The following is a 23,002-nucleotide window of genomic DNA, read 5'->3' as shown; positions in this document are numbered from 1 at the left end:
CAACTGTTTTGGTCGTTGATTGGAGTGAATTTTAGTGTCCCATTTACCACCGAAGCTATATGGGACGTGCACCTAGAGTTTAAGGTGAAATTCGAACCCAAGGATGTGCTAGCCATTAGACAGGCGAGAAGGGCGACAGTTGTTTTCGTATTTCTTGACAGATAATGAAAAAACAAATATGATGACTAAATTGAGAATGTCTTAGCAAAATTACTCTATTTTAGAATATTTTTACAAAACTATTATTATTATTATTATTATTATTATTATTATTATTATTATTATTATTTGCGTGAGTCATTGCATTATAAATTCATTAGTATTATTCATTTATATTTCCAAAATCAATCTGCAGTGGAACCAAAATATCATTAGAATCTCAGGTTTAACAGTACGTTCCGTCACATATAGCTTCAGTACTGAATAGGTACGTTGTGCTATAAAGCAAAAAAAAAGTGCTTCTTTTATAGCCTTACACAAATTCGTTAAAATATCCAATGATAAAAATTACCATCGGATTTCCTTGTTTAGCTTTGTGAGAGTTTCATTTCAGTTATTGTTATTATTTTCTATTAATTTCCAAACAACGTCAGCAAAATAGTCAAAGAAATGCATATCTGCAATTTTAAACTTACAACAACAACAAAAAAATCTGAATTATCTGTTAGCTGACGAAGCGCTGACCAGAAAAGATGATTGGTAACAGCAACAGAACACGTGATTTATACCACTACAAGCCATCTGTTGGTTCACGTAATAAACTATTTACACAAGAGAGCAGGAAATTGCTCAACACATTGACACAAAAAGTCATATGATACAAGTAAATGTCAATAATACTACTTGCGATACTGTTTCGTGGCGCCTGTATTCTTACTGAAGACCAAACATCGTGCCAATAATATATAAACATTAAAACTTATACATCAAAGTGAAACAATACCTATCTGAAAATTTAACAAATACCCCAAATATTGTGGATAAAGATAGGGATAAAACTGTAATGATATTAGAAAAGAATAAAATCGTTAATTAAATTATAAGTATAAACTTCATGCTCTCGTAAACTTAACAAATGGAATTGAATTTGTACACTTATGTGACGATTAACATGAAATACTTAAACTACAAATGTTTCAGATTAAGATAGGAAGTTTGACTAATTATAATAAATATGCAATAACTTTTCTCACTCAAGAATAGCTTAGGATTAGAATATGATAATGCGGAGAGTGACATCTATGAATAAATTTTAACAAACCAAATCCAGGAGTGATTAAGAAAATAAAACTCAATCTGAAAACATCTTTTCTTTACTTCAATCAGTAACATTTAACGCGATAATATCCAATGGCTTCATTGGATATATACAGTTTGTTCTCTTTTATTCAACTTATGAGTTTTGTTTACGCTAGGTATGTTGATTCAGTTTCAAGATTAATGGACTTAATGTTGAAGTCAGTAACTGTCATATTTTGTTAGCTAATAAGACAGTACATTAATCATTAATAAAAATTCTTTTATCCATATAGCAAATTCATTTTTTTCATCTTTCAAAAGCATAAAGTCCGAAACACATTTTCAAATACATTTTCAGCACTTTCTCGCTAAATAATAATAGTGTTTATTAAAACATATATTCGTACATTTCTTAACCGCCTCTTCGACTGTAAAAGAAACTATAATATACATTATCTGAAATATTGCTATCAGTTCAGAAGCCTTCTAAAACAGCAGTTATTTTTGGCAAAACTACCAAATAAATGTAAGATAACCAACAATTTTCTTGACAAATTATAATGTATTTTTCGCGTATGCTAGTAACTGCAAGGGGTTTTCAAAATTAAGAAAGAGTTGAATGAATATAACAACTTTCTGTAAATAGTAGATGTAATATGATTTTTTAATATGATTTTTATGATTTAATATGATTTTTAAACCATGGTTGGTTACCATAATAAAGATCTCTTCTTTCATTTTAGGTCCAACGCAGCCCCGAAATTTTAAACAATGTGCGGGCTACTGTAAAGGTAAGAATAATTATTAAAATTACACCAATATTGTACGTGTAATTTATATGACTGGTTGATTCCTTTATATAATCAGTCCTTTATACATATGTTGATGTGAAAGCAAATTAGCTCAGTTATTGGCTGATTACTGAAAGAAAATATATCCTCATTCTTAGTCACATTCAGTTTTCTGTATAACTCAATAGAGAAAAATATCAAGTCTTAGTTTTCCTTACATTTTATTTGAATTTTATGATACTTATGTACAAATATTTTACTGGAAAGAAGTTGTCGTAATTAATTTCCAATGTTCATATTTTAATTTTCCTTAAAATGAATTACCGTGTGAACTATATGATAAATATATTTTTTTTTTCATTCAAGTCATGAAAAAATAATAAAAAAAAGAGGTTTTTTTTTTTTAGTAAGATAATCTCATATTGTTCAATATAACAAATGAAGACCGAAATATGAGATTTATTTATTGAAGATAATTTTTATTTCAAACCCACAATAACTTGCAACTACACACTCAAAATGTTTTCTTTAAGAAATGTTTTGAATTCAATATGATAATATTGTGTATGAAAAATTACTCTTTTCTTTAAAGAGCGCATGTTCTGTGGATTGATTATTTGTGATATTTGAAGTTTTTGTTAACACGTTATAATGGTATATTCCAATGATGGAATTATATAATAGTACCGTATTGTAAGAATATGTATGAAATTAAATGAAGTATCAGTGTAGAAAGAATGTATGATGAATATTTGGACTCAGGAAAATAATACCTACGGACAAACCTAATATATTGAACTAAATAATAATAATTAAAATTGATTATAATTATTCATGCTTACAAAATAAGAAATACGATATACAAAAATTGACAGCAATTAGTATAATAAAATCCATGTCAAAGTTCAGCAAATATTCTTAATTGTTTGTTCCTTAAGTTTAATCTATATACAAATGTCTTTCTTCACACTCGTAAGAAGAATATTTATGATATAGTAAGCTTCAAAGTAGAAAATGATGAATGTTCATCGACATGGTTTATTTTCAATGGTAAGTAATTAGTTTATTATTTACCTTCATTTAATAGTAATCCGTGTATTACAAAGCAGAGTTGTACATCTTTTAGTATATAAAAAAAACAATAGTTTAATTTAATATACGGGATGATATGACATACTCGCCCGAAAATCAGTTTAGGAATTTGTGATCACGCACAAACGCTTACTTTTGTGAGCTCTTAATTACCACGGGACTTGTAGCAATCCACATAAAACTGATTATTAAATAAATAAATAAAATAAATATACGGTAGTGATTATCTTAAGAAACTTCTTATAACTTGACAAACTAAGTTGAATGATTAAAAACTAGTTAAATCACAAAAGTGCATATAAAATTTTGAATCGTAATATAATTATTACCCTTATTTGGTTCCAGTCATTAAAATTCACTCATAATGATTTCAGCTTATTATTGTACAATTTTCTACAGATGTTAGAGAACTTCTAAATTAACATGTATAATTACGTAAATATGTATAATTACGAAGCGAATTCAATAACAACTATCGTTGGTACAACAAGCGAAGAATCTCGATTACATCTTAGGGCGTTACTTCTAATTGACTTAGTTCATAGCACGAAGATTAAAAGGGTTACATTTAATATAAAAACAAATTTCAACATTTGTTGATTTGTTTGAAATATCAATTCCGAATTTCACACTAACTTAGTGATATTATATTTATTATATACTCATGTGAAAAGAAAAGAAACGTTTCGTTTTTGCTTCCCCTGTTTTCGAATGTTTCAGTGTTGGTATATCTTTTGACTAAATTATGTGGCATAATCATGCAATTGTATGTAACTCTTTGAATGATAAACTTATGTTTGTAAAAAATACAAATTGAGAAGTTATTTTTCAAAATTTTTATTAGTTCTTTGCAATATTACCTCAATTCTTATCTAAATTTCCTTTGTCTATATTAATTTCCGAATTTTTGTGCCGATATAGAGAGGTTCAAATACATTTGTTCCTATTTGTGAAATTAACTTATATAAAATATGTATCTCTTTCACAGTACGATGATGTGAAAGGTTTTATAGAATGTGATGTAACAAAGTTTCCTTCTGTTAAGTTCCTAATATGCATCATAATTCTGGCTTTACGTTACGTTTGGTAACGCCAATACAAGTGCTATTACATTCACATTTTATTTCGTATGCTTCAGAATGAAACTCTGTTTACAAATTAATGTTTGAAACCACTTAAAACTTTTGCAATATTGTTAGGGGTTTGAAACTTCAGTTTTAAGTTATATTTTTAGACGATAATCACAAATAAGGTTAGTTATTCAAACATTAGATTTAGATTTGAAATGTGTTTCTGCGCTCAATTTTAAATGTTCTCCATTTGTTTTACAGAGTCATCAAAGTTTAAATATGAAGTAGGAACGACGTATTTGTATAGTTACGAAGCGAATTCAATAACAACTATCGTTGGTACAACAAGCGAAGAATCTCGATTACATCTTAGGGCGACCGCTGAATTTCAAGTACTCTCCCAGTGCGATTTCTCTCTCAGGGTACGTATTATTGATGGTGCATAGAACTAAAATCTCAATGTTAGATTTCAGTGTTAGATATCAATGTATAATACCTTTATACATATAGGCATTATAAAATTTTAAATACATATGTGGATAATTTATTACGAATTAGTACGCAATAGCAAACAAGAAGTTAAAACTATATCAAGTAGCTTTTGCAATGTTAAATAGAGAATACAGCAGCCAGGATGAAGCAGAATAAAAGAGATGCTAACATCTTGTAGATGAACAACTAACTCTCAGTTCACTGAAACATCACAGAAATCATGTGGTTTTTGCAGGACTGTACGAAACTATTATAAATAGTTATATAATTAATAAAAGTCAGATAAAAATGGGATCCAATAAGCTAAAAATGTATTTTCCATATAACTGCAATCATTTTACCTTACAAAAAACTCATTGTTATTATTAATCGAACACTAACAGAAAGTTCTGGGTTAACTCTAAATACTTTATTAGTCATCTTGATATGGACAGGTGCTAATTGTTGACGAAAAATTTAGCTATAGATCAAAATTTTGCAAATATTTTTGAAACTTTTAAGCATTTTAAATTATTTAGTTTTTTCTGCTTCATGTAATCAAGCAGATCAATGTGTCTCTTTGAGTTATGTTTCCTGCGAGAATAGTTTAAAAGTTTGCCCTCTTCATGCATGACGACCTCAAGTAGGTTATTAACTGGAAATATTCGCTACCCTTTCAATGAAAACGGTTGCACTCTCGCACGAAAGCAGCCTTAGGTGCCAAGATTAACCCTTAGTATTTAAGGAGAGTTACAGTGTTTTTTTCTTTCTTTCCTATTTTCTTGTGATGGAATGTCATGCGTCCACTTAGAAACAACAATGCGACAAAATTCTAATAATCAAGCAAATCTTTGGTACCTTAGGTCACAAAATGTTTTAAGTCTATATGAAGTATATAAAACATTTGACCTTTTTTTCTTTATTGTTATAGTTGAGAGATGTCACGCTGGAAGATTCAGATCCAGAAAATGTTCAGCGGAAGTCTGCTGTTGAAAGATCTTCTGAATTTACACAAGCATTGGAAAAGCATCCCCTCCACTTCTCATTTCAAGATGGAAAAGTGGAAGAATTATGTGCTGCCGCAAAGGACCCAGTTTGGGTTCTTAACATCAAGAGAGGTGTTCTCTCCACTTTCCAAAATACTATGAAAGAACTTGAAAAATCACAGAGAGTATATGAGGTAAGAAATTTCAATCTGTCAGTAATAATGATATGTAAGTGAGAATGTTCTTATGATTCTTACTTTGGTCTATTAAATTCTTTTTCTTGAACACGGCATATTTTTACAATAGAAGATATGTTCTTAATTCAACTTTAGAAATTATACATATAACTTATCATTTACACAAGAACAGAGATTTATTTAAAGTGATTTATAATGTGTTTAATATATAGCATGTTTATCTTTTTTAGTTGAAATTTGTATTTCAGATACGTGACACTATACCGGATTTACAAAGAAAACATTAATTAAAAATGTAGAAACTTATGAGTCAAATCAAATAGCTTATTAGTTTTTTATCCGTATGTTTCCTTAAATAATAAAATAATTTTCATGATGTTTCGTAATAGAAAACAAAATTAGTTCTTGCAAACATGTTATATACCGATTGCAAGATTCAGCTATTTTCTTCACGACCAAAATTTAAATTTTGTTATATGTTATTCAAAGTATGAGATTTATCCTGTTTGGTTTTCCGATGAACTATATAAAAAAACAGAATATATGCAACCAATCAGAAACATTGCATTATCAACAACAATGAGCATATGCATGTTAGACTGCTGATTCTGACTTAGCAGTAGTATTTTCTTTTTAGTTGTTTCTTCTTTTATTAATATTTCATTTATCATTGCCTCTTATGTTATTTCTGATCTATTAGCATGAATTTCAATGATCAGGATACATTCTACTTTATAGTGCTGGTAAAAACACGCTGAACTAAATGTTAAAGTGGAAGAACACTTTCAAAAGATAACGTAATGTATGTTTATCATACACTCTAAAGAGCAAATAATACATATTACTCTAGTACTGGAAATTTTCGTGACCATTGTTGAGGAAAACGCAACGTGTTAGTCGAATGAATCCCCTAAATTCTTAAAGTATTGTCAATACGATACAAAAGTGAGGGACAAAAGAAGGGCAACAAGGAAAGAATGCAAAATACAAAGATATTGCCACATGTCCTTCTGGATGCCTACTTCTCTGCAAGTGACTTAGAGGTGCTTCTGGTGTGCTTCTTTTTTCTTATTTTTGTCCTTATTTCTATAAAAAGAAGATCAACATCAATCTACATCTCGTTAGAGATAAATTACAAATACTTACCTTGGAAGCTGAAATCTGGAATATATGATATAGAATATACCTTGTGTTTCGCTTTGTTTTCTTGTTACCCTTACTTTTGCATTACTTTATTCAGTTTAAAAAAAAAATAGAGCAAAATTTCGACAGCATTTCGATTTTATGCATAACGAGAATCGCTGATTTTTAGTACTGCATTACGTAATTAAAATGATAATTCTGTACCACACTAATGCAAAATATACTGATATATTATTTTGTTGATTATATAGTTAAATTTCTATATATTTAATGTTCCAGACTGATGTAACAGGAAACTGTGAAACAGAGTACGAAGTAATTAACAAAGGATGGACAACTGTGACTGTTAGAAAAACCAAAGACCTTCTTGCCTGCTCAAACAGACAAGATCACTTCCTCTCATTCCAATCAACTCCTTACAGATCAAAAGTACAATCTGTGCCGCTGATCAAGTAAGTACATTTAATTTTAAACACAAACGTTACTCTTTGCGGAAAGTTTTGCTTACTAAAATTACATATTTTATTTACAACATTAAATTTTTATTCTATAGTACTTAATCAATGCCTGAAAAAAGTTATTAAAAAATTGCTATAGACTGTATTCTTTATTTTAGATTTAACAAAATGAGAGTAAATAAGTACTTGATACTTGCACTTTGTGATTAAACATTCTTGGTTCATATTCCAAAGTTTTCCGTAATCCTACAAGATAGAACTTTTAATACATAATAATGTTGATTTTCTTACAAAATTTTTCATTTCTCGTGTTGGAAACATTGTTAGTCAACGTAAAACTTGAAACTTGGTTGAAAAATAATAAAATAGATGCATAAATAGTTCGGAAACATGAAGCTTTTCAAGTATCAAAATGAAGCATTTTCTTTAATTTTTGTGGTTTGTAATAGATATAGATATATACATATATTCCATTTTCTCGAATTTATTGTATTCCAGGAGTACACATGAATGTCTTCAGACGTTCAGTGGAGATCGAATTGAACAATCTACATGTACAGAAAGCCACTTGTTCCAGCCATTTTCGAATCACAATAGCGGAGCAACAACAAAAATTACTCAAACTTTAACATACTATTCTGAACACCAAACTGAAGAGACTGTCAAAGGTAGGTTTTCTTTGCTTTATTAACTTTAATTTTCAGTTCTTATCAGAGGCTATACTCTTGCCAAAGTTTATTTCAGGTTATCATAAATTATATTTAACGGAGAACATAATCTAAATTAAAAATAGTTTTTATGTGCAGTAAAAAAGATCTCTCGAAATTTCAACTGCCTTATATGGCAGTTATTATCGAGTCAAAATGACATGAAAACACGTTGTAAAAAGTTTTTAAAAAGCCAGGTTCAGATTCCAAGTAGAATTAATAAAATTATATAAAAAATAAATTTAAATGAATTCTTATGCAGCGTTAAGACAATCCAGTACCTGTGTTATGGTAAAAGAAAGAAAAAAGATTGTGTCAAACTTACGGTACAAGTTTAACAAACATTAATACTTTCAATCCTACTGTAGTTCCGGAACGCCAGACTGTAAACTTACGTTAAAAGCAAGTGTCGTTCGGAAACGACACAGCTATGTAAAATTTAAAATACCAAACAAAAAATGAATTTTATATGCTCTTTTATTTAAAAAAGTAATTTTGAGTGTTTTGTGAGTTATCTGCTGGCAAACCTGTTTCAAGAGCTCCTCCGTGGCTAAGCGGTTAGCGTACGCGCTTTTGGCGTGGGAGATCCGGGTTCGATACCCGGCGGGAGCACATGTGGTTCGGATTCCACGTTAATCAGTAGGTCCACGTCTCATATAGTCTCGCTGCTGAAAGGGACGCTAAACTAAAATCAACTCAACTCAAACCTGTTCCAAAAATGCCTTTCAGTTATTGTAAAAAGAGAACTAAAGAAGGTGTATCATTATCATTCACAACACTCAAGCATTATTACTTTGCAAGAAATAAAGTTATTATTTACCATGGTTATTCATATATGTCGTGTACAGAAACTGGCATCTCTTAATAGGTTAGGATTTATTAATATTTTATTTTTTCATTCATTTTCTAACCTTTCATTTCTGAAAATTTTAACCATTCAGAGTAAAAACTTAGGAAGATACGATTTTTTAAAATAACCATTATTTTCTCCAGGACGCAGAACTTTGTCAATTTAAATACTTCTAGAATCGAAAGAGTTAATCTTTAAAAACCACTGTATTGATAATTCGAAAAGTTGTCAATGATATTGTGTCAGAATATCTTTCTATAATAATAAGACAGTTTTTTTCATTCTTTTTTTTTCCTTTTCTCTTTGAGGAGAACAGGGATTAAATGTTCATTCCCTAAATAATAATTAGAAATACGTAACAGTTTTCCATATCTACGTCATTTTTGTTTTTAGCCCAATGATTTATATGGGGAAGTATTTATTCTGTTTTCTTTGAAATGAATTGAAATTTTAATGATGTGATTTTACTGATTTCTTATCCAAGGCTAGTTAAATTTCCCATACTTTTAGAAAATGAATTTGCATTAGATATAAACTGAAAAATATTTAAATGAAATTTGATTATAAAATATTAAAATTATATCATAAAATTTAATTTTTACATCGTAAGATAACTTCAATAGGATTTGATGAAGAAATTTTAAAAAATCAAACCGTTAAAATTCTAGATTATTTCAAAGAAACTAGAAAAGTAATTCTCCATAAAATTCAATGAGCTAAAACATAAAGGTTGTATAGATATTCAACATTGTTAAAAATAGCTATAAAATCAGTATATTATATTAAATATATATTTTTTTCCTTATAAATATAATTACGCAGCATGTCCTTACACTCCTATATAAGTCAATGGTTATAAAACCTACATCAGTCATTTACATACATTTCAAAGCCTCTTATGATACACTGAATAACCTCTTATGATTATATATATATATATATATATTGTTTTGGTTTAATTTGTTATTAGTTCCTATTTCTGTATGCAAAATTCATATGCTCTCTAAAAATTGAAAATCTAATTCAAGTTGCAATGGATTTATATATAGAATAGCTAATCTTACGCTAAATGAAAATAAAATTATTTAAATTATTTAGTAATTAAATGAAAATAAAATGTGGATGCTTAGACGTGGTAAATTATTCGAATCTAGAAAATATATTCTCATTGTTTATAGCTAAACTACAAAATAAGTATAAGGAATGTTCAAACATGAAAATTAAATATCAAAAAGTAGACTGTAAACATATACTGAATTGACTTCAATTATCGTGATACAATACCTATAAATCAGAAGTATCGATTTAAATGGTTAATGAGTTAAGTGATTAATTAACTAATAAAAATGAAATAAATTAAAGTAATAAATAAATAAATAAATAAAAAGTGGCATTAGCTGCACTTCGTAAGTAGAGCAAAGTTTTAATATTTTAAGAAAACCACTACCAAGAATTAAGCAAACGCAACAGAAAACTTAAGATATCAATTTCTATCCATTCAGATACTAAAATTCATTCATTTTCGTAAGAGACATAGAGGACACTGCTCTGAAGCTTCTATACCATAATTCATCTGCTATTAACTTGTTATATACTTTAAAAAGTAATAATGTCTGGTATCTTACTGTTTTGATAGTTAATTAGGTAGTGTTAACTAAGATACTCATCTCAATACTCTATAAACTAAAAGTTTTTCAATCTTTCAGATTTCAAATCAACAAAGACAACCTTATTATACGAACATTCCAACTCGTTAGATGTTGAATCTTCTAGAGAACAACAGGTGCTAAATCTCTTAGATCTTCTTACTAGGAAGACACAAAACGGTGTTGAAAGAGAAGTTCCTCAAATATTCTCTGAACTAGTTTATAGTCTCAGAGGTCTTACATATCGACAACTTACTGCCATTTTTGAAAAAGTTAAGGACAAGCATGCTAGGTAAGTTATATTAATGTTATTTAGATTCTGTTTTTACACATATTAAGTAGAACGAAAGCTCGAATAATTTATATCTAAATACTACTTATAGAAGTTATGGTGCACATATACAGAAGTGACTTACGGAGGCACAAGATAAGCCACTCTTTTAATATATACATGATTATTTTTAGAATAAATATATTTATTTTCACTTTATATTATATTCTATGATTTACATTTTCTTGACTTTATATTATACATATATTATTTTATTGTATGATTAATAGGTGCAATAGGATACTTAAAACTATCCTATGATATAGCTTTCAGTATCTACTAATGATACCCAATTAATTTTGAATTCACTTCTTTATATAATAAAGTGGTTTAGTTGTTGTTGAAAAATGCAGAAAAATTTAAAAAAAAACAACAACATAATTTTACTTATTCTTTCGTCTCGCATATTTTTATTGTTTCTTAGGTTTTCTTCCTTTATGTAAATATATACGTACCTCTGTCATCTTCAATTACTTGACAATAATTTCTAATTACTAATTCAGCTTTATAAAGGAAAATACAGTTAATTAAGGATAAAAAAATCAATAAATTAAGAAATTCTTCTCAGTCTTAAGACCATCAACAGCAAACAGTCTTTCATATAAATCAATCAAATAATGTTTGGAAAATGTATTTTTAACTCATAGTTTTTAATATGATTATTTTTAAACTAATTGCTTTTCATTTCCCAGGTAAAGTGTAAATGTGATTAAAATATCCTAGCTGCATATCTTTATTTGAATAAAACTGTAACTTTTTTACCCATAGGTGTAACTAAATCAAATAAAAACGATTTTTCTTTACTTAGCTGATACTTCTATTCTAAATCAAAAATCAACATATTTTTATCTATGACTCTGAGTTTTTAAAGAACGATAGATGGTCAGGTATTTTTCGAATACAATGTGTGAATTAATATGAAAATGTTCATTGAAATTAGATCTAGATTTTAAGAATTATTATTATTATTATTATTTGTAGAAAATTTCTTCTTGATGCTATGCCTTTGGTTGGAACAGCGGAAGGAATGGCTACAATGAGAGATCTATTCCGTGATGGTGAGATCAAAGAGAAAGAAATGGACAACTGGCTCACGTCCCTAGCCTTCCAGAAGAATCCGACCCTTAATATGATCTCAGCTGTATCTGTAAGTATGGCAAAGATTACAAAATTCTTTTCTTTCATTCAATTTAATTTTGAAAAAAGAATCGTTAATTTAAATGTATTTATAAAGAATATATTTCAGATAGTACGTCTCACTTTTTATCCTCGACAACATAAAGAAGAAAAACAAAGAAAAGAAATGAAAAATTTTCATTATGCATTATGGGAAATCAGGATATATATCGACGTAATCATGTTTAGAAATAATTGAATACCTACCATTTGCTTGAAAACTCTTTATTTAAGTTAGTAGATAGCTTAACATGACAATGTTAGAAACAATCAAATGCATTTGTGTGTGTTTGATGCAACATTACCTATCGATAAAAGTTGACGCTTACTTTTTGCCACAACTGTACAGACAAGAAATGTAAGAACTATATGAAATAAAATTTTATATAAGCTAAGAAAAATTTAGAGGAGTGAAATACGGAAAAAGCACACCAAGTAAATAATCATTAATCAATTTATAAATTGATAATCATCAAATAATTTTTCTTTTAGTAACCTTTCTTTTTTTATTTCAACTACTGTTCTGACGTTTCAGCTATTATTAGTTGTTTGTACATTTTTTCATCGAGAAAGATCTAATTTCAAGATAAATTGCCTTTTTTAAAAGTGTATTTTCACTAATGTCCTTCGTTTTGAAGGTTGGTATTTGCTAGATTCGCTGACATTTTCTCCTCATGAGCGCTCCTTAAATTACACTGCAGCACAATAAAGAAAGTCTTCTATATAGTGTATAAAAAGTCTTTGTTGAAAATGGAAAATATTTGTCATTACTATTTCTAGATTGTTTTTAGTATAAATTAATTCTCATCATATTTGTCATTACTGTTTCTAGATTATTTTCGCACAAAATAATTTTCATCACAAAAATTACACAATGATCAATTGTCTTCCTTAGCCTGAATAAGTTAAATCAAACTTTGCTGAAAAGTAAAGGAAAACAAGTTTGTACATGTAATTACAATTCCTTAATATTTTAACACATTTTTATAAATGTGAAATATCAAAACTAGCTCTGTTAAAATTCTAATAAACCACATATTTGAGTATTTCAGTTGTGTGAAAAACAGTATTTTCATAATTTGAGTACGCTGAAATAAACTAAAATAACTAGAACAAGAGTTCTTGATATATTTCTATAACAAGCAACTTGATCAAACTCTATACTAATAATATAATTTGTAATTTTTTTAACTTTGAATTTGAATCTGAGCTTATTCAAAATCGTTCTAACATTACGTTCCCATTTTGTAAATGATTTGATCAGAAGACTTTAAAACTGTAATTAGAAACTTGTCTAATAACAAAAGCTATCTATTAGGATAATATGTATTCTGAAATGTATATTAACATAATATTAATTCAACTTATATTATTTTTTCTACTTTTGATTGTAATTGCACTATTTTAAATTTGATTTATTTATTTACAGTCCTTACTTCAAGACAACCCGAGATCACAGGCTATCCTAGGAATTTCTGCGATGGTCCATAGTTATTGTAAGAGAAACGGAAATTGCGAAAAGAATGCCGAAGTGGAAGAAGTATTGTATAATTTAGAAAAACTGATCGGTAGAAGCTGTCAAGTTGCTGATGATGAACATAAACGACAAATTATAGTTGCTCTGAAGGGCATTGGAAATCTAGGTATTGCTACTAAGTCAACTCCTGCTCTTCTTACGAAATGTTATCAAGTAAGTATACTTAATTAAGATCATCATGTAGAAGTAAAATCATAATACCTTAGCTATAGGATAATATAAAATGACACATAATCTTTTGGCCTGGATTTAAAGATGGGAATGACACGAGCTGTTTTCCAAGAGGACGGAAAATAGCCTTCTATGAAACAACTGCTAAAAATAAGCGAAAGGGGAGAAGAAATAATGGATACTGTGTAATGCAAGAAGGTCGTCTTTATGTTGTCAGAGCCTAAGGCTCTTTCAGGTGGGAGGCACAATAAGGGTGATTCAATTTCTGCGGGTGTGATAAATATACAAGATAACGTGAATGAGCAAACAGACTGAATGGGAGGAAAGTGAACAGTGTACTTGCATTGGAGTATACGTTGCAAAATAATTCATTACATATTTCTGTTCTTTCGTCGCCTTCTGCAGTGAAGTCTCCATTAAACGACACAAGAGGTATTAGTAGAAGTTTTAGACCTAAACCTTGTAAGAGATCAAAAATGTTTAGAATAGTTTATGCATAGAATTTACGAAAAAAAATCTAACTCATTTCCACTTTTTTTTGTGAAGTTTTAAGTTTTTATAAGAATATTCATCTGGAACTGCACGCTCTTTTTATTTTCATTCTGCAATGTATGATGCGACTCTTTGTCGTGCCATGATGAAAACTTTGTTTTTGATTTTTTTTTACGAAGTACGAAGTCTTTTACTGTTGCATGAGCAACACAGGCTAAGAAATCCCTGTCTCGTCTATTGTCTCTTCTAGCACAAGTGTCCATGACAATAATTGTACTCCATTGTAATTGTACAATGAAATATTTGAATTCCCTTTCCTTTAGAATATTTATTTCAATGGAAGTTTAATGAAAAAAATACAGCAGATACTCTAGACATAAATATTGACAAACTGTACTTCCACAGAATACGCCTGTAATCAAATTGATATGAATAAAAGACACCTTGAAGTGGGTACTATCTATCTTAGAAAAGTCATTTCAAACGAATCAGACGCCGACCCGAAAACTATGAATTTGACACAAATCTCATCATTCTTGACTTTTATTTTTCACCTATCCCACCCACCCTCCGCAAATCGGGATGAACTTAGACTTACGGCATTAGGAGCATCACTATTCATTTCAGCGACTCTGAAAACTATGGATTCGACAGTAATATCGGTCATTTTTAATTATTTTACATATCACATTTGCTCCCCCTCCCTGAATGCTAATGGGGGCTAAACTAATACTTAAATGACATCTGGAGTGTCATTCTTTACCTACGACACCCTGAAAACTACGGATTCGATACTAATATTGATCGTTTCTTATCATTTTTATGTCTGCCGCTCTCACTTCCCCAAAGGATTCTTCAGGGAATCTTGTCCCTATTAGGGGCTGAATTTAGAGTAAAACGGCATCAGGGCTGCTACCAATTAACTTAGAGCCGCTGAAAACTAATGATTCAACATTAATATCAGTCGTTTTCTATATCTTTACATGCCATCATTTCACACCCCCCCCCCCCGGTGCCACTGAGGGCTGAAATCGACTTAAACGCCAACGGGATGTGTCACTATTTATCTTAGCGACCCTGAACTATGGATCAACACTAATATCGACCTTTTCGATCATTTTTATATGTATCCCCCACCCCTTTCCACTAGGTGTGCTAGGAAGTCTTACCCTCAGTGTTGGGCTGAACTTGGACTTAAAGGGCATAGAAAGTGTCCCCAATCAGCTCATGGAATCCGAAAACTAAATATCTGTCACTAGTATCGGTCGTTTTCGAACATTCTTGTGTGTGTCTGTTCCTCCCCCTAAGTGTGCTAGGAGGGTCTTACCCTCACTTGGGGCCGAACTTAGACTTAAAGGTCATCAAAACTGTCATCAATCACCTCTTGGACTCCGAAAACTATGGATTTTGCAGTAATATCGGTCGTTTTCGATCATTTGTATATGTTTCTCCAATTCTCCTTAGGTGTGCTATGGGGTACATACATTTTTATGTATACATAAAGGTAAAGAGTAATCTTATTTTCTTCTGTTTTCTTTGGAGTCGTGAACGTAAAGTAGATTAGGGAATCTATCTTGTTAAAAGAAAAAAAAGTTGATAAGGTAGACATTATAAATTTTGATTAAAATCCTTTGCCATGCATTACATGTAAGTTATAGAAAATTTTAATGTTGCAGTTAGGTTAGAATACAACAAACATTTTCTAAGTGGAGAATTTTATCCGTTCCTCTTCTTGTTCTAGACTCTCTCATCTTATTTTATAAATAAGAAACATTAAGAATGGAATCAAATCTCCATGACTTTCAGATAAGAACAAAGTCTACAACAGAAACAAAAAAGGATAAAATTCTCATCATAGACAAGTCTGACCATAATTGTTACATATTTACCAAATGTTATCCAAAATATTTCCTTAATCGTTATTGTCCTGGAAGGAAAGGGTAGAGATCTTCAAGTTCATGAAACAACATTTGTTTTACGAAGAAAGATGTGAGAATAATTACTGCTTTCATATCTCTCCCTTGTGTATTCTTTGAGATTATATTTTTCAATATTTATTTTATAGGACGACCATAACTCAATGGATGTGCGTCTTGCCGCAATTGAGGCATTCCGTCGTCTCCCGTGCAAAGTTAACAGAGACCATCTATTGGAGACATTTGAAAATACACAAGAAGACACTGAAATCAGGATAGCTTCCTATTTGGCTATCATGAAATGCCCTTCTGTAACAACTCTAGAACAAGTTAAGAAATGCCTGTACAATGAGGAAATTAATCAAGGTAAGAAAGAAACTTACTCTTTTAAGTGAACCAAAGAAATTCTCAAATGAATAACTTTGTGCGAAGAAAAACTATTTCTGTTATTATCAATTGACTATAAAGTTATTGTTAAAACATGAAAACATTTTTCTTCCTTTTTTCTATAGAGCTTTAAATCTTAAAACACTCTTTCAGGAATCTATTACTAACAAGTAAAATTAATGTGATGTGACGTTTTACACACTTATAATTCAAAAATTTCACGTATGAGCAATTCTTTTAATTTTTGTAAGAACATATAAAAATTTTAGACAGATTTCAAATAATTTGAGAGGAATAAGTAAATAGTATGAGTGAAATGAACAACCACAAAATAATTAATTTACAACATTGAAAGCCGCTAAACATATTATCTTTCAATTTAACTACAAGAAAAAATGCGGATTACCTTGTTACGGTCATTTCTGGATTAAAACTCTTCTTCTCGCAGCAGTAAATGAAAATGATAATGATTCATTGTTTGTTTAATTCTCGTTTAAACATTTCATTTCAAGAAGTAAAACTACTTTTCTTGAAACATGAAAATGAAAATGGAATCTTTGAGTTTTACGTCCCACGGTTATGCCGGCTAGGCTAAAGGAGACGGTGGTAATGAGAAATGACATGGTGGAATGAATAAAGTGGGAGGAAACGGGAGAACTCCGAGGTAACCCACGCACACGGTGTTTGTCCACCACAAAGTTCACTTGGCGCGAGCTGGGATCGAACCCCATGCACCAGAACCACCACTGAGCCACCGCGGCCCGGCTACTTCTTTTGAGTTTACATGTATAGATATAATAAATCTGCTACTGGATTAGGCGTTGTTTACTTTTATGAACACTATTTTTAACGATTCTTGACTATCACTATTTTAGAAAATGTACCTTGACCTGATATTTAAGAAATCAATTAAATTAAACATCTTTCTTTTTTTCTTTCTTCTTTCTTTCTTTTTTTAATGATTTTACGAACGGAATTCAACGTTTGTTGCCGATTATCGCCTTCTCTCTGTAATTTCCTATTCTTTTGCTAGTAACTTCCAACTAGTAACTGGATGTTAGTAAAATTTGTTTGGGCCAATCAGTAAAGATCAGAAAAAAATATTTAACTTCAGATAGGAAAAAAAAGAATTGTTTCTTGTGGCTGAATGGAAAATTGGCACTTACTATACCTCTTTCTGATAATTAAAATAAAGCGAATTATATTATAACTCCATAGTTGATTCAAAAGCAGTATTTAGAAGGACAACAAAGAATATTGAAATTATTTTGTGAATAGCATCCCGATTTCATGGAGCGTGCTTTTCTGTTACTATTTCTAAGCGAAAAAAATCAGCTTACTAAAATAATATGATATGATACGATTTACTTAAATGACTACTCTGCATTAATGATCATAACTGAGTAATTAATTCTTTTATTTTTGTTATTACATTACTAATTAGTTTAAAGCTTCTAGCGTTTGTAAACTTATGCAACTTTGTTGCCTAATTGATTACTATCAACAGTATAGATGAACATCATTCTTTAGAAAATCGTATTTTAATATTTCATGAATTTAAACCGTTTCAATTTTGATCCAAAAGAGTCGTTCAAAGGAATCATAGTCAGAACCTGTCATGATTTTTCCAGTTTCCCAAGTTACTATTATCAATAAAGTACAATATCACCTAGTATTTGATATCTTATAGTATATAGAATGTTTTAATTTCAGTATACACATAAACAATTTTCTATTTTAAATGTTATTTATTTCGTTACTTTCTTTTATTCTTTTCAGTTGGTTCCTTTGTATGGACTCATCTGACAAATCTTCAGGAAACAACCAGCCCGACAAAGCAAAGGGTTAAGGAATTATTACAAAATGATTTTCTAAGAAATAAATTCAACACTGACGCCAGAAAATTCTCCAGAAACTATGAAGGATCCATTTATTCTGAATCCGTAAATGGTGGTGCTACCTTTGAAAGCAATGTAATCTTCTCAACAAAGTCTTATCTACCTCGATCAGCAATGTTGAATCTTACGCTTGATCTCTTTGGGGAATCCATCAACCTCTTTGAAGTAGGAGGTCGTGTGGAAGGATTTGAGAACTTTGTGGAATCACTCTTTGGACCAGACGGATATTTTCCAGATGAGTCTATCAACAAGTTCCTTCAAACAGCTAGGGGACACAATGAAGAACAAAACAGTATTAATAAGCTTGCGGAAACTTTTGACGTTCAGAGTTCTTTTACAGATGAACCACAAGGCTCCCTTTACATGAGAATGTTTGGGAACGATTTACACTATACACAGTTCAAAGGCATTGATACCTTGATGGATATGACTGGCTTTTCAAATCCGTTGGACTTACTCTTAAAGATAGCACATGAGCAAGACATTGATTACACAAGCTCCTTCGTATTCCTTGATGGATCTTATGTAATTCCCACTGCCATTGGTTTCCCTCTATCATTGAATATTAATGGTAGTGCTACCGTTGGATTCAAAATGGGAGGCAAAATGAACACCAAAGAATTCTTCGAGCAAAATATTCTTGATATAGAAGGACATATTGAGCCAAGTGCTGCCGTTGAAATATCAACCATTATGTCTGTAGATGCTTTTGTGGCAAAGAATGGACTCAAAATGGTCAGTACTCTTCACACTAACACTTATTTGGATGGAAAACTAAAAATGCACGGAAAAGATTTAGTGGAAATGAAACTTAACATGCCACGAGATAAGATGGAAATCATCGATGTCAGTTCTGAATTGTTTATCCTTCACCGCAAGAACGAATACAAAATAGAAGGCATCCTCGAGAACTACGAGGAAAGTAACGAGTGTAGCTCAGAAACAACTAGCACAATAATTGGAATGAAATTCTGTGGAGAGCTAAGATATCCAAACGCTGCTAACAAGCTTGACGCTCCTTTCTTTCCATTGACAGGACCATTCGCTTACAAACTGTATTTAGAGAAGACAGATACCTTTAATTCATACGAACTCCAGTACAAATGGCAAGTAGATGAAGATAATGACAAAGCCATAAATACAATTTCATTTGGCTTCGATACACCAGGCTCTCGTATCGACCGTAAAGTGAAAGGTTTACTTATCTTAGATGAAACAATCCCTTCAATTAAACTGAATATTATCACGCCTATGAAGAAAATCGAATCAAATGGAAAATACACATACACAGATGAAACAAAAGCTTTTGATATTACAACCATTGTCGACGGTGAACAATTATTTGCTCTAAAAGGTGAAATAACAAATACACGAAATGGTAAAACTGGTCGTTATGAACCGTTGTTAGTAATGACTGTATACCAGCAGACTTGGATTGATCTCAGAGGAAGCATCAACTATGTAGAAGGCTCCAAATACAGCACAGATTTAGTATTGACCGGTGTAACGAAGATCCCTGTAAAAATTTCAGGTAAGCATATTTTTTTAAATTTTCGTAGAATATATTAACCCTTGTATATTACAATGAAAAATATACCATAGGAGATAACGTGGGGTTCCTTAGAGACTCCAATTAAAATTAAGTAATTATTGGTGTTTTATACAGACATTTTATACAGATACATTTCAAAACAACACTTTATTGCATTGCACTCTAACTTAGACTGTCATCTTTGACATCAGTGACATCATCATCACCCAAAATAGAAAAGAAATACTTCATGACCTCATCACCAGATAACAGGCGAAACTACAACCTAGAATAGTCAAGTTATGTCATCTTAGGATTGTTGCTTGAAGTAACAGGCTTTAGCCCTTTGAAACTAGCCACTTTGTTATTCACAAGCTGCTCAAAAATGTACACCGAAGTATCTATTGCTTCAAAGAAGTAATAAGTTTCAAGGTTTCAAAGTATCTATTGCTTCAAACAGTAACCTTAGGAAGAAAGAGACAAGGTCACAAACAATTTAGCATAGTGTAAGACAACTTTTTTTTTCTACACATCCAACTTATTTTATTATCTCAATTATGAAGTAATTTTCGGGAACAATATATTAGTAGTTTCTATTGAGCATTATGTTTCTCACAATTTCTTCAGTTCACCATTTCATTCATTCATCATCAACACCTTAACCTCGGTGCGACGTTAAACTAAATATTTCATTTTTTTATTGAGCACTATGTAAATTACGAATTTTGCTCCGTAAGAAGACACAAACAAACAATAATAATAATTTATAACTTACATGGGTAATATATATATATATATATATTGGAGTCCTTTTACGAGCCCCAGTGGTAAACAATCATTTTTTACATAACAGCAAAACAACAGGAAACGATATTTTGTGTTCAATATATTATTAAACATACACAGGAGAGAAAAAACAAGAACATGTTTTTACATACTCATGTTTATTTAAGAGATACACTGCGTTAGATATCTCTCGGGTCCTAAAAGGACTCCACGGTAGAACACAAGGTTTTAATAATATCTTTAATATTTGTTTTCAACCAAAAAAAGAGTGAAAGAGAGTGAGCAATAGGGCAAAAGAGAAAAAGTAGGTTGTTGGTAGTACGATTAATCTCTTGTGTAAATACAGTAGAACACTAATACTTGACAATCGTTAAAGATAATGGTGGCTACATAAGATATTCTTATTTAAATAAGAATAAATAATAATTAATTCTTTAGTACATAAAATCAATTTCTATCTCTTTTCTTCTCTTCAGGTGACATTAACAAGGAAGGGGATAAATATGATATCTCATGCAATATTAAGTCCTACGTTTTTGATGGAACCCTACAAGGAACCATTCGTAATTCAAGAAACTACGTGAGCTCTAAGGCTACTCTTCAGTATTCCATTCAACAAAATCCACATCAGACAATTGATATTTCAATGAAGTGGCAAAATACGGAGAAAGGTGCTCTTTCTAGACACAGCTCTTATCTTACAGTCACAGTGAGTATTTATATATATTAATATAATACTATTCTTATGTAATCACTACTTAAGGCAAAACATTAACATTTATTGTGTGTTTTCTTACGTTACATAATGACAACTTTAAGTTGTTCTGGTGGAATTTTAAACTAAACCAACTTTTCTTGTCAGCAGTAAAATAGTCAAAAGAGAAATAGTGGCCATCCACAGACTATCAATGATTTTGGTTATTTTACAATCATTACAAAGAGTTAGTCACTTTTATTTGTTATCAGTATTTGGTTGGTTGGATTGAGTTTAGAGTCCTCTTCAGCATCGACGTTATATGAGGCGTAGACCTACCGCTTAATGTGGGATCCGAACCATATAAGCTCCCACCAACATTGAATCAGGGTCCATATAGACAAAAGGGAGCTTATTTGTTACGAGGAGGCACAAGGTCTTCCCCTGAGTGATATTACAGTTATTAATTGTAAGTTTTGGACTTCGTAGAAAAAGTTGGTTTTGTTTGTGTCCAAACTATATTTAGTTAATCTATTTTAAAATAACAGATACAATCCTGCTCAAATATAGTAATTTATTGATAAAATTTATTATGGGTGCATCCCAAAATTTAGATGAGAGACTATCGAGTAATTTAGTCTTTCGACGTTACATCTCATTCTTTCATCAAATTTGAATTAAATAGATATTTGTCATCGTCCTTGTATTGTATAATTGAAATCAATATAAAAGTATTCAGTAGTATGGTTTAATACAGTGTAATTATACTTGCTTTTATTTCTTATATATCATTTAAGTATAATTTATTACAAGTATCTATAAATTAATATTATTAGAAAGAAAACATCTGCAAATTCATTCTTCTATCCTCATCCAAAATCTTTAATTGTTGTTCCTTTTGCGACACTGAGAATAATATTTGTAAATTAACGAAAAAATATTCGTCGATAAAACAAATCCAAAGAAATTTAAGACATATCAAACATTTGGCTACAATATTTTGGAACAATCATATCTTAAAGACAGGACAAACCTTTTACACCAGACAAAAAAAAAAAAAAAAAAAAAAAAAAAAAAAAAAAAAGAAGCTAATTTAGATCAAGCTTCAAATATATTGTTATATTAACAATAATTAGTTACGTACATCTATTGATTTGAAAATAGGTTAAGAAATATGAATAGTATAAAAATATGCAACTTGTTATTTTATAATTTAAATTTAAAAAGAAATATTATTTTCAAACGTTCATCACTTTAAGCCATTTAAAATGCAGTAAAGTGCATGCAACCAAAACAGAAAACAAATTAAATGTATTAAATAAAACTCTATTCAGAAAGTAACTCTACAATAACTTTTAAATAGTGTACACAAAATGAATCGCATTTGAAAATTGCGGTAACAGACTACAAATTCTCTCTATAATTAAGTCAGT

At 30.2% G+C, this 23,002-nt stretch overlaps 1 protein-coding gene across 1 annotated transcript in view; it reads left to right on the top strand.

Annotated features, from left to right (window-relative positions):
- The window catches only part of LOC145687573 (uncharacterized), an 83,233-nt gene that overhangs the window by 16,615 nt on the left and 43,616 nt on the right, over window positions 1-23,002 (top strand). The window contains exons 2-12 of the mRNA XM_081761040.1: window positions 1,983-2,030; window positions 4,454-4,614; window positions 5,595-5,843; window positions 7,269-7,441; window positions 7,946-8,115; window positions 10,711-10,942; window positions 11,963-12,128; window positions 13,587-13,847; window positions 16,423-16,639; window positions 18,440-20,089; window positions 21,352-21,584. Of these exons, the coding sequence (XP_081617166.1) occupies window positions 1,983-2,030; window positions 4,454-4,614; window positions 5,595-5,843; window positions 7,269-7,441; window positions 7,946-8,115; window positions 10,711-10,942; window positions 11,963-12,128; window positions 13,587-13,847; window positions 16,423-16,639; window positions 18,440-20,089; window positions 21,352-21,584 (3,560 nt within the window). The remainder of the gene's footprint in view (window positions 1-1,982; window positions 2,031-4,453; window positions 4,615-5,594; window positions 5,844-7,268; window positions 7,442-7,945; window positions 8,116-10,710; window positions 10,943-11,962; window positions 12,129-13,586; window positions 13,848-16,422; window positions 16,640-18,439; window positions 20,090-21,351; window positions 21,585-23,002) is intronic.

This window comes from Thermobia domestica, chromosome 1, assembly GCF_964235325.1.
Source record: "Thermobia domestica chromosome 1, izTheDome1.hap1.1, whole genome shotgun sequence".
NCBI lineage: Eukaryota > Metazoa > Arthropoda > Insecta > Zygentoma > Lepismatidae > Thermobia > Thermobia domestica.
Note: the sequence above shows the minus strand (reverse complement) of the source record. Positions and strands in the feature narration are given on the sequence as shown.